Source organism: Nansenia antarctica, assembly GCF_963989245.1.
Source record: "Nansenia antarctica genome assembly, chromosome: 16".
NCBI classification, from domain to species: domain Eukaryota; kingdom Metazoa; phylum Chordata; class Actinopteri; order Argentiniformes; family Microstomatidae; genus Nansenia; species Nansenia antarctica.
The window spans coordinates 8,150,175-8,162,135 of record NC_137686.1 but is presented as its reverse complement, the minus strand read 5'-3'; the positions used below and the strand labels follow the sequence as shown (position 1 = coordinate 8,162,135).

Sequence of the window (11,961 nt, the reverse complement as noted above, 5' to 3'; positions counted from 1 at the left end):
CAGATATGGACATAGGTTCACCATCATGGAAAATCAAATTGCCATCCTTTAAATTTCCTAAGTTCGGAAGTCCAGATGTAACAAAGACAGGGTCAGATATCGACTTTGGTGCAGCTTTGAGAACTACAGACATGCAAATCTCCCGACCAAAAGCTCACGTGGACCTCAAAACGCCAGACATAAAGGGAAATATTGCAGGTCCTCAAGTTAGTCCCTCAGGTGTCAAACTGGGCTTACCCAAAGCTGACATCAAAAGCCCTGGACTAGATCTTAATGCTCTAGAGCTTGACATTGACGCTCCCAAATCCAAAGTGCCATCTTATAGTAAACCGACATCTGATGTCACAGGACCAAATGTAAACATTCCGGGCTTAAACATAGATACAGATGGGAAGTTGCCACTCACAGACAAGAAATCTAGAAAAGTCAAAGGACGATCCAGTTATCCTGTTGTGGATGCAGACATGCCCAAAACTAATCTTAATGTCAAAGGGCCTGATCTGGACCTGGATGATATCTCCGGAGAATTCCGTATGCCCAAAAAAAGAAATTCCAATAAGGATCGAACGAAAATACCAGACCTCGACGTCGACTCTGATCTCAAAGTCTCAGTCCCCAAGCTCCCACCTCCACAGAACTATGAGCAGGCATCCGTGGCTTCACTGCCAGATTCAAATCTAAGCATAACTGATCTAAAGGGCCGTAGACACCACAGGCGATCCCCGTCTGGAGACGGTGATCCACCGAGACCAAGCAAATCAAAAAAGAAAACTGCCAAATCTGATTTTGGAATGTCATTGCCAAATTTACTTGATTCAAACCTCATATCTGCTGACGGTTCAGCGGGGTATGATGTCAGTGCATTACCCAAAGATGTTGAGTCTGGGGTGAGACGCAGGACTGATGCGCCAGACAGGAGGAAGTCAAATCGCAGATCTCACACCATCGGAAGTCTAGACTTCATCTCAACTAATGTGGACCTTGAAGTTCCATCTGATGATGATAAAGGGTCCACATACTGGTTTGCTAACCTTATATAGCATTCATTTTTATTATGTTAATACATTTTGGGCCGGTTTCAGAGACAAGGCTTAAGCCTAGTCCTGGACTAAATCACACTTTCAATGTAAAATCTCCATTGAAGATGTTTTTTAGTCTAGGATTAGGCTTAAGCCTTGTCTGTGAAACCGGCCCTTAATGTAATATTATTATTATTATATAAAATAATATTATTATATATTGAAATATTGAAATGGACTTTCTAGTGGTTTAAGCAAGTTGAATAACATCTCGTAGATTTGGTCTATGCTGCTCAACTGTTTCTCTGTTGTGTTTGTGAATGTTTTTTTCGAAATTATGGAAGAAATACCTCAGATGGCCAAAGCTCCATACATACAGGAAGGCTCTCCAAACAAATGAAATTCAAGTCAACTTAACTCCCTCTCAAATCAGGGGAAAAGGGGGCACTTTGAACAGAGCAATGTCATAGGTCATTGTTGGTGCAAAACAAAAATCTGAATTACTGAATACATTTAGTTTCAGGTTTGTGAAAGGTTTTGATTATTATGCATATTATGCATTTACTGCCTTCTGTTGGGACATGATGGAGAGTAAGACAACATCTGTTACACACTTGCACTTATTTGTATGTTTTATGTAAATTAATTGTTATTTGTAATGAACATTTGCTGTATATAAATGCCCTAAGTGTTCCAAGCATTCTCATATAAAGTGTAATATATGGAAATATATATAACTATTGAAAAACTATTTTAATAGAAACATTAGTTTCTATCATACTGGTATGTTTGTTGGTGTATTGTTTGAAAAGTACTTTAATCTACACTTGATCTTTGATGTATGACACTTTATTGTAATAAAAGGAATTTGAATATAGTAATATGTGTGCGAGTGTCCAGTTATTTGGCTCAATGTCTGCCTCAACTCGACAAGGCTTGGAAAACAACAGAGGACGCTGTACAACTCAACTGCTTTTTTAAAGAGATTTCTCCCATTTATTAGCTTTTTGTTCTTCCCACATCAGTATCCACACAGTCATTTTTTCCAAATAATCTGACAGTTATGAACAACAGGTGGAGTAGGAATGGGTTGAACACCATTAAAGAAATAAAAACAATAAGAGAAACTTAACTAAATTCATCAGGCCAACAAAGGACATTGAATGACTTTGTGAATGTCACTCAATACATCTAATTTCCTTTCAGTAATTTCCATATCAATCATTACTAGTCATTTCAGCAAATCAAAATACATCAGTGGTTCACCAAAGGCTAGTTATCACATTACAATAAATCATGAACACTAAATAAATAATAAACCTCGCCCACAATAACTTCTTAAATGCATTTACATTTTGGGCATTTAGTAGAGGCTTTTATGCAAAGCGACTTACAACAAATACATTTGTCTAAGTAAGTGAAGTCATCTAACCATCAGTCATCACAAGAAAAAGTAATCTATGTTCAGGCCAGGGGGCATTGGCTGTCATAATACTAGAAGGAAGAATTATTATTATTATTATAATTATTTACAGGAGGGAAACTGTATGGGGGGGGTAGAGGGGAATGAGAGGTCTCAGGAGGGATGATTAAGGTGCAGCCTAAAGAGATGGACTCTGCAGTCCTGACAGCATTGGGAAGCTCGTTCCACCAGCAGGGGCCTGGACAGTGAATACATGGATGCCGGCTCGGCTTTAACACCAATACTTCTTTAAATTCATGTCCATAAACTGAAATACATTCTTTATTAAATTCAAAACAAATTGTACTAAAGCATTAGCCTGTTTCAAGTTTTATTGTTACGTGACATTACACTAGACTAGTATAAGAGTGCAAAATTCTTGGCCTTCAGTTCCTGACATTGCAATACAAGACAATAAGGCGAAAGGCAGGATAAGTCAAGATATAAAAAAGTCACAATGGTACAAGACATAAGTGACAAAGCCAGGATACAATTAGCAGTACAAATTAGCAATACAAATAGTAAAACAAATCAAAATAGTATAGTACTCTGGATGTCATGAGTATTGCACTCGGTGGCAGTGGGTGTGAGGTAGGCTTGAGTAAAGTGACTGAGCTGAAGGTTGAGATGGTCCTAGACATGGGGTAGGGGGCTGATCACTGCTTGGGGGTAGGAAGGGGCTGTTCCCTTCAAAACCCTGCCATTATGATGCTAATTACAAACAGCAATACATAATGATTTCAATACCAGCTGGTATTTCCACTATAATTCTAAGCATTCCATTGTTGACTTTTCCTAGTTGACCATTACAGACACACTCAAACAAAGCACATCTCTACATACCAACAGCTTAATTGAAGTCTTCCGCTATGAGTGAAATGGGAGCAATCCCCTAATTAAATCCACCTGTGCCCTCACCCCAGGTGCACTATTTATAGCTCAGCGCTGCTGCCCTCTTGTGTGACACTTCGGAACTGCACCCTCACCAGGCTACTCAACCACAATGCGATGTTGACTACCATTGATTTTGAAAGGGGAACTTGTCTTGAAACAAAAAATAAACTCATTCATCACTTCAAAGTATATGACTTGACAGCGAGACTCAGTTAAGGTTCACAAATCATGCCACAGGCATATTCACCTACATTGGTCATAGTCACTAATGTCCCCATATATTTGCACTTGAAACTTTCAAATTACGTTGGGTAAAGCCTTCTTTTTACCCATAAATAGTACCAAAGTTCAGTTCAGTTCAGTTCAGAATAAAAAATACAAAAACCAGGTTCAGTCTTCTGTAGCCAAGCATCAACTGTCGCTGTCACCTCTACGCACACGTGGGTCGACTCGTCATCAGTATGCGACGATACATTCACGCATGACCTTTCAGAGTTGGAATCTGAATGGAAATTGAACGTCTTTCCTATCATAACGATGTCTTAAAAGACCGGAGTTTGAAGTAATTGCACGTATATGCCACTGGTCTAACACTGGTCTACCGAAAATGTTTCGCATAACTGTCACAGTTTGCGGTAGAGGCGTTGCCAAAAGGGTGAGTACATCTCTATCTAACACTGGTCCCATGTTATGAGTCTGTGTGTTGAGTTGATGTGATTTGGTGATGGATAGAACCATTGGAGAGATGATGGCGTTGAAACGTTGATCATGTTGTTTCAGTTGTCTTCATCGTTTTATGGAGAGACTTCGCTACCCCCCAATTTACGCATCCCCTCCAATCTCATCGACCCTTCAAGAACAAGTAAGATATCTGCATACTGAATGAATGAATTAATGGTCTTTATTGTCATTGATATAGTACAGGTACCAAACAACGAAATTTAGGAGGGGTGGCTCCCCTGGTGCTAGGAAAAAAGACTAAAAACAAGAGAGCCAAAGGTAAAACAAAAAAGAGAAAAAGAGCTGGTTGACATAAATAAAGGCTATGTACACTATCTACTATACTATACTACTATACTATACTATAAAACACTGTGCTGTACTCTATGCTATGCTATAAATATCCTAACTTTTTCCTATATCTGAACCTTATGTACACATGGGTACACATACTGTCCATGTCTGTTGTCTGTCCATACTGTCCATGTCTGTTGCACATTCAGAAAGTAACGATCCTAACCGATGGACTTCAACAACAACAATAACAACAACAACATATATAAGCTAATATCTGCTCTTTCTTTCCAGAGAGGCCCCCTCCGACATCAGACTGCAGTCTCCCAGTGTTGCGGAGATGTGATGCCCCAGTCCCCATCCACCTGAGTCCCCTTCAGACATGGGTGGAGACCCTGGAGAGGCAAGAGTCTGAACCTCTGGGCCTGGTGGACCTCCACCCTGACGTGTTCTCGGTGCCCCCCCGGGTGGACATCCTCCATGCTGTGGAAAACTGGCAGAGGAGTTACGGGAGAATTGTACGTTGTCACTGACGTACTCAACTGTCTCAAAGCTGTGGTATTGTTCTTTGACTGTTGCCCAGTAGGCTAAATAATAGTAGTAGATATATAGGATGCTACTGTCTTGGCAAGGGCTCTCATGAGAGATTCATATCTCATGGGACTTACATTAGTAAAGGATGAATACATTATGTGTACCCAAAGATCAGCGCTTATTTATATTCAGCTATATTTATCTGGCTAATGTGAATGAATGAATGAATTAATTAATTAATTAATGAATGGTCTTTATTGTCATTGCTATATTACAGGTACCAAACAACGAAAAATAGAGACCTCATTATGTCTTTACAATCCACTTTACAATCCACCCACCCGTAAGTCTGCACCGCTCTGCGTTCATTGTAGAGAGCAGACTAGCCTGCCACAGAAGAAACTGAAAACTGTGGCCTGGGTTGGTCCAGTGGTCGACAGAGCACACATAATAAGCCCATGTCGGCATGGGTTCGAATCCGGCCCATGCCCTCTCTCCTTACTTTCCTGTCTGTCTTCACTGTATCTGTCCAATAAAATGAAAAACATGAGTGGGACTGCCCCACTCAGAAAAAAAAGAAGAAACTGACATGTTGTCCTTTGTGCCCCTCAGAGCCACGCCCACACGAAGGTGAGGTCAGAGGTCAGGGGCGGAGGCAAGAAGCCCTGGAACCAGAAGGGGAGTGGCAGAGCCAGACACGGCAGCATCAGGTCCCCCATATGGAGAGGAGGTGAGGGGGGCTGGGTCCACTATGACACCATTTAGGGGTAGTGGTGGTCTAGGGCAGTGGTTCCCAACCTTTTTTGTCTTGTGTACCCCTTGAGCTGTTTTGCCATGCCAGAAGTACCCCCTCACTCATGCGTGTTGATTATTTCCAAAAATGTTCAATTAAACACTAACTTGCAAATATAACATTTATTATACAACAGTTAGTTCCGACCAAGTCATTTGATTGGACAAGAGGCATTCCATGAGTGCCGATATACAGTATAACAGCACTGGGACTTTTAACTATATGTATCTGTATCTGTCCACCGCACATGTGTTCTATTACAGTTTTTTCCAATTGCTAACACAATAAAATGACATGCATAGCACAATTATTTAAACTGACACAGAGAGAGCAAAACCTCTTCTCGAGTCTCCAAAACTCTAAACACATTTTCTGCTTTACACACATTTTGCTATTCAAAATTGCACTTTTTAAATGCACTAAACACGGTTCTCTGCCTAAGACACAACAATCTGACATAAAGTCACATGTTTGCCATTTCAAAACACTGCCATTCAAAATTAGACTACATGAGCTAATTGGCCAATACATGTGCCACCTGGCCACCTCAATGTTTAATTCATTCATCACACACACACACACACTGCCTCGAGACAGCCAGCGAACGTCTGTGTGAAGCAGTAGCTGCTCATGCTCTGACCCGCTGCCATGACAAAGAGTTTGAAACAGTCTGTGGTTCATTGGCCGGGACTGAATGAAGTTAATCACCTTAACTGCGTCGTCCATAACTGCACTTAACTCGGGGCTCATCCTTTTGCTGGCGAGTGCCTCCCGGTGAATAATACAGTGTATCCACTTAATTTGGGGGTTCACCTTCATCACACGCCCAAGCAGCCCACGCACCTTACCCGTCATTGCTGCCGCTCCATCGGTACAGATGTGACTGCAGGATTTCCACTCCAGATCGTTGTCTTTGAAGAAGCTGTCAATAATCAGAAATATTTCCTCGCCAGTTGTCTTTTCTGGCAGCGTCTTGCAAAACAAGATATGCTCATTTATGTCCGACTCTACTTTATAACACACAAAGCAGCTGAGCCTCCTCACTAACGTCGGTCATTTCATCTAATTGCAAAGCGAACTGACCTGCTTGCTTCATTTGATCCACCACTTGTCCGACAATATTTATGGACATATCATCAATCCGACGGGAGACGGTATTGTTTGATAATGGTACCAACTTGAGCGCGTCAGCTGCTTTCTTGTCCAGCATAGTTTTAGCCAAAATCATAGCGGCAGGCAAAATCAGATCTTCGGCGATTGAATGTTTTTTTTTTTACTTAGCCACCAGTAATGAAACAGCATAGGACGCCTCCAGTGCTTTGCTTGACACACTCGCCGCTTTCTTCAGTGTAGCCTGACTTGACTTGAACTCTGACAGTTTTCGCTTGAAAAAGTCGTCAGTTTTACCAACAGTTGCTAGGTGTTTGGTGCTCTGGTGTCGCTGTAAATGGGATGGCTTCATTGAATTATTAGCCAGGACTTCGCCGCAGAAAAAGCACTGTGGCTGTGGTGGATCAGCCGATGTACATGTAAATCCCCACAAAACATATGTTTCCAAATAATAGCGGGGTCCTTTTTTTGTTTTTTTTCTCTGATCTAACCGTCTGATCTGCCTCTGATCTGACCGTTACTGTAGCTGGTCGTCTTTGCGGTATACTGACAGGCCTAGCTGACTTGCGTGCGAAAATGATCGTGAACATGATTTAAATGTGACGTGACTACCACTTGTGTTACAGTCCTCACCTGTCGGGGAGGAACTTAAGTTGCAGCGTACCATTTTAACAACAGGTTTATGAAATTACTTGTATATTTATTTATTTTTTTGGAAGGGGAAATAAATTATAATTCCAAATCTTTCCACGTACCCCCTGCAATCCCCTCACGTACCCCTAGGGGTCCGCGTACCCCCGGTTGGGAACCACTGGTCTAGGGGATAGTGAGTTGGACTGGTGAAGTCTTGGTCACGAGTTTGAATGCCACCTGGAACACCACCACTAGTGTGCCCTTGAGTAAGGCACTTACTTAGCTCTAAGTTACACCAGGGAGACTGTCCCTGTAATCTTTAATTGTAAATCGCTTTGGATTGAAAGCGTCTGCTAAATGGTAAATTATATGGAGCAGGGTGGAAATGGAAAAAGGATGGGCGCATTGTAATGCATGGAATTATACCATTCCTCACTGTGTTCCATGCATTACAATGAGCCCCTCCACCCTCCGATTTCTACCTCCACCAGCCTCCCCTGGTGTGGAGTCATGTGTGGTGGACAGTACCTGATATACTGATAAACACACCAGGTTATACAGGCTAGGGCAGCTAGCCTGGAACTAGGCTACAATACAGCAGTGACCAGCAGAATAAAAACTGTTTCAACTCGATGGTGTTTTTATGAATATGATAAAGATTAATGAACAAGCATAGGTTAAATCAGTTAAAAAAATAAATAAATAAAAAATCCAATCTTGCAGCCAAACTAAACAAAAATGAACGATGAAGGTACAGTATATCAGATGAACGGATAATTAGATAGATACTTCCCGATCCCAGAAGAGAAATTAATGCATTACAGCAGCTCACATCACAAAACAACAATAAAGTGACAATAGAATTCAAATGAAGATAATTAGAGTATAACGGAGATGTGTTGTTTCCTCCAGGCGGTGTTGCTCACGGCCCACGGGGTCCCACAGGATACTACTACATGCTGCCCATGAAGATCCGTGTCCAGGGACTCAAGATCGCTCTCAGCTCCAAGCTGGCCCAGGTATGTTCCATGTGACACGTGTCAGTTCTTATTGAATTATCACCTTGATTTGAGCGGGGTGTCCCACTGAGACCAAGGTGTCTTTTTCAGGGGAGCCCTGCAATGTGTTAAACACAAGCATCAATTCATTCACTCCAAACCTGTCACACAATTCATACGTTTAAGTTTGCTACACCAACACAATGTGTATTTGTTCACCTATTTCCCACGTTCAACTGGAAACATTTTAAATTCAGATGATGGATAGCTGTTTATAGCAGTTAATAAGGTTCCATAACCCTATCCATATGAGTTGCATTTGCTGCTAGATTAATATAGTTTGGTGTCTCCATGTCTGGACTGTGGTTCTGTGGGTTAATGTTCCATGTCTCCATGTCTGGACTGTGGGTTAATGTTCCATGTCTCGACCGTGGTTCTGTGGATTAATGTTCCATGTCTGGACTGTGGTTCTGTGGGTTAATGTTCCATGTCTGGACCGTGGTTCTGTGGGTTAATGTTCCGTGTTGTTCTGTGCTACAGGACTACCTCCGCATTGTGGACTCTCTGGCCACGCCCACTCCGGACCCCCAGTACCTGCTGGACCTCATCAGACACAAACGCTGGGGAGAGTCGGTCCTCATAGTAGATGCGTAAGTACCAGCAGTTAACTAACGCTCACACGTCTTAAAGGGAAAGTCAACTCCTAAATCAAAATTCGTCCAATGTTTTCAGATGACAACATATCTAATGTTGAGTTTAATGTCCTATAACGTTGGTTATGTGTAGATCGAGCTGTATGCTTGATATTGAAATGAATGGAAGATGTCGCCAGACAAACTCTTTTTTATTGAGCTGTCCCTCCAAAGCTCATTGAACATGCTAACGTCTAAGCCACGGTGAGCTGCAGTATTGACTAGTCTTGTGTTTTTGCAGGGGGGAGGAGCTTCCTGAGAACATCCTTCAGGCTACGGCCAACCTGAAGTCTGTGAACGTCATCCCGGCTATTGGTAAGATGACACTTGACATATCGGTAGCTGATCGTTCTTAAAAGCCCACAAGCGGCTTTTCTTCCCTTTCCAACACAGCCACCTGGCTTTCACCTGTCCAGCCATCTATGAAAAACGACCCTTAACTCCAATAACTCAGTCATTCTGCTGCCTGGTTGTCCTAGACCGTTCCTGCTGATAGACAACTGTCACCGTCATGTTATAAGGATGACAACAGTTATTTAACAGCAGAACCAGTCTGAGTTGACCAAACAAGTTATTCTAAAGGTTATCTATGAATAGTTTTATAAGTAGTGCTAATGAAAAGGTTACCACTGTCGCCTTAAGACAGGTGAATCATGACACAACCATCTCCACAATTCAATATGTTATTAAACCCACAGGGGCTCTAGGAGGACGAGGCTTAGCGTAGTCCTGGACTAAATCACACTTTCAATGTAAAATCTCCATTGAAGATGCTTTTTAGTCTAGGATTAGGCTCATGATCATCATTAGATCATGCTGTGAAACCGGCTCCTTGTGTTTTAGCTGCTTGCTGTCTTCTCTCTCCAGGTCTGAACGTCCACAGCATGCTGAAACACGAGGTCCTCGTCCTCACCTTGGAAGCAGTCAAGTTTCTGGAGAACAAACTGCTTTGGCACGACCACCGATACACACCTCTCTACCCCTTCAAACTGCCCTACACTGACTTTCCATAGGACCTCTCTCTGAGTCATGTAATATAAATTCAAGGATCCAAATGTTTTGTCATCATGTCTTTAATATGTTCAATAAAAAATAAAAAAAACGTGTGAATAAATAATTGTCAGTTCATTAAAAAATCAATGCAAACGTGATTAGGATAAGGAGGCTGGGGGGGGGGGGCTTGGCTGGTCGTCCAGACTGTTTGTGCAAGGCGTGTACAGACCGTTCCCTAGTGAGGCCTATAGTCGGTAGCTGGCTTTGGGAGGTAGAAGTCCGTTGGCTAAGTCATGTCGAACCTCCCATCTCAGCGCCAAACGTTTCTTATCTGTCGGCACCACGTAGGTGTTGGGCACGAAGGTCCGTCTAGGCCTCGGCTGGCGGGGGGAAGAGAGAAGATTTACATTTACATTTCTGGCATTTAGCAGACACCTTTATGCAAATACATTTGTGTGAATCATCTATCCATCAGTCATCATAAGAACAAGTAATTATGCTAGGACCAGGGGCCATTAGCAGTCACAATGCTAGAAGAAGGACGTTTTTTTTAACACCACACATTTTTTCCACAGGCTGCATACTTGTTTGCTGTTCATATGTCAATGTTAACTTCATGTACATAATGAGCTGAGGTAATGACTGAAGTAGTAGTGCTGTAAATGAACGATACTCACTGGTGGAGGTTGGTACTGAAGCTGTTCCTGAGGAGAAAGGAGAGAGGCATAATGTAATGGCGCTTTTCCACTAGAGGGCTGACCCGGGTGAACACAGCTTTTTTATGCAGCATTAAAGGATTTGTGGACATTCATGTTATCTATTATCCACTACTTGGCCTATATGCATATGTACTGAATCAAACTGATGAGAAGCCTCCACAATAAATGAGTAGTGTTAGAGTTGTGTTCATGTGAAGGTGTATTGGAAAGGTGATTCAAACATGGCCGCCGTACCCTGATTGCCCAGTGCAGAGCCTTCCTGTCCTTCTCTCCTGGGGCCTTGAACATCTCCCAGTCCTGTTTGTACTGGAAATACCTGAGGAAGATACAGGAAGATACAGGTTTTAGAAACAAGAATGAAGCACAGAATCACATCATATTGAGTTAATTGATTGTTCAGCAATATATCATTAGCAATAGTAATAGTTGAATTACTGGAATTGATTGTTGATATGCAATGCATTGTTAGTCTCTGTAATAAACATTATTAACAATAATCTGAGTGACAAACAACAGTAATACAGTTTCTCTACTGTACTGACAGAAAAAAGTCATTCTTCCTTCTAGCATTGTAACTGCCAATGGCCCCTGGTCCTAGCATAGCTTTGTTTTTCTTATGATGACTGATGGATAGACGATTCATTTACTTAGACAAATGTACTTGTCGTAAGTTGCTTTGGATAAAGGCGTCTGCTAAATGTCTGTAAGGACTTACTTTGTCACAGGGTCAGTCTTCTTCAGGTTCCTGGTGTGCGGGTGGTCCATCATCGGGCGGATAACTGCAGGAACAAGAGTTAGTGTCAGCTGCCATCTACACCAGCATCTGGCAGGGCTAGGGGGCTGACTGTGGACTGGCAGGGCTGGGGGCTGACTGTGGACTGGCAGGGCTAGGGGCTGACTGTGGACTGGCAGGGAGAACTGAGAAACAGCCTGGGGAGGCTGGTGGAGGTAGAAATCGGAGGACGGGCTGTTTGTAAATGAAGGGAATTGGGAATGTTTGACACCATTCCTCTTTCTGTTCTATGAAATACAATCAGCCCGTCCTTTGATTTCGACCTCCACCAGCCTCCCCTGGTGATATGCTAGCGTATGTAGAGTAC

At 42.3% G+C, this 11,961-nt stretch overlaps 1 protein-coding gene across 1 annotated transcript; it reads left to right on the top strand.

The window, feature by feature from the left end:
- Window positions 1–3,859: 3,859 nt before the first annotated feature.
- On the top strand, window positions 3,860–10,228 carry mrpl4 (mitochondrial ribosomal protein L4). The gene is made up of 8 exons (XM_080546608.1): window positions 3,860–4,030; window positions 4,156–4,237; window positions 4,684–4,907; window positions 5,536–5,653; window positions 8,372–8,478; window positions 8,998–9,107; window positions 9,391–9,464; window positions 10,017–10,228. The coding sequence occupies exons 1-8, from the start codon at window positions 3,983–3,985 to the stop codon at window positions 10,160–10,162; spliced, it is 909 nt and encodes a 302-aa protein (XP_080402734.1). The 5' UTR covers window positions 3,860–3,982; the 3' UTR covers window positions 10,163–10,228.
- Window positions 10,229–11,961: the final 1,733 nt, after the last annotated feature.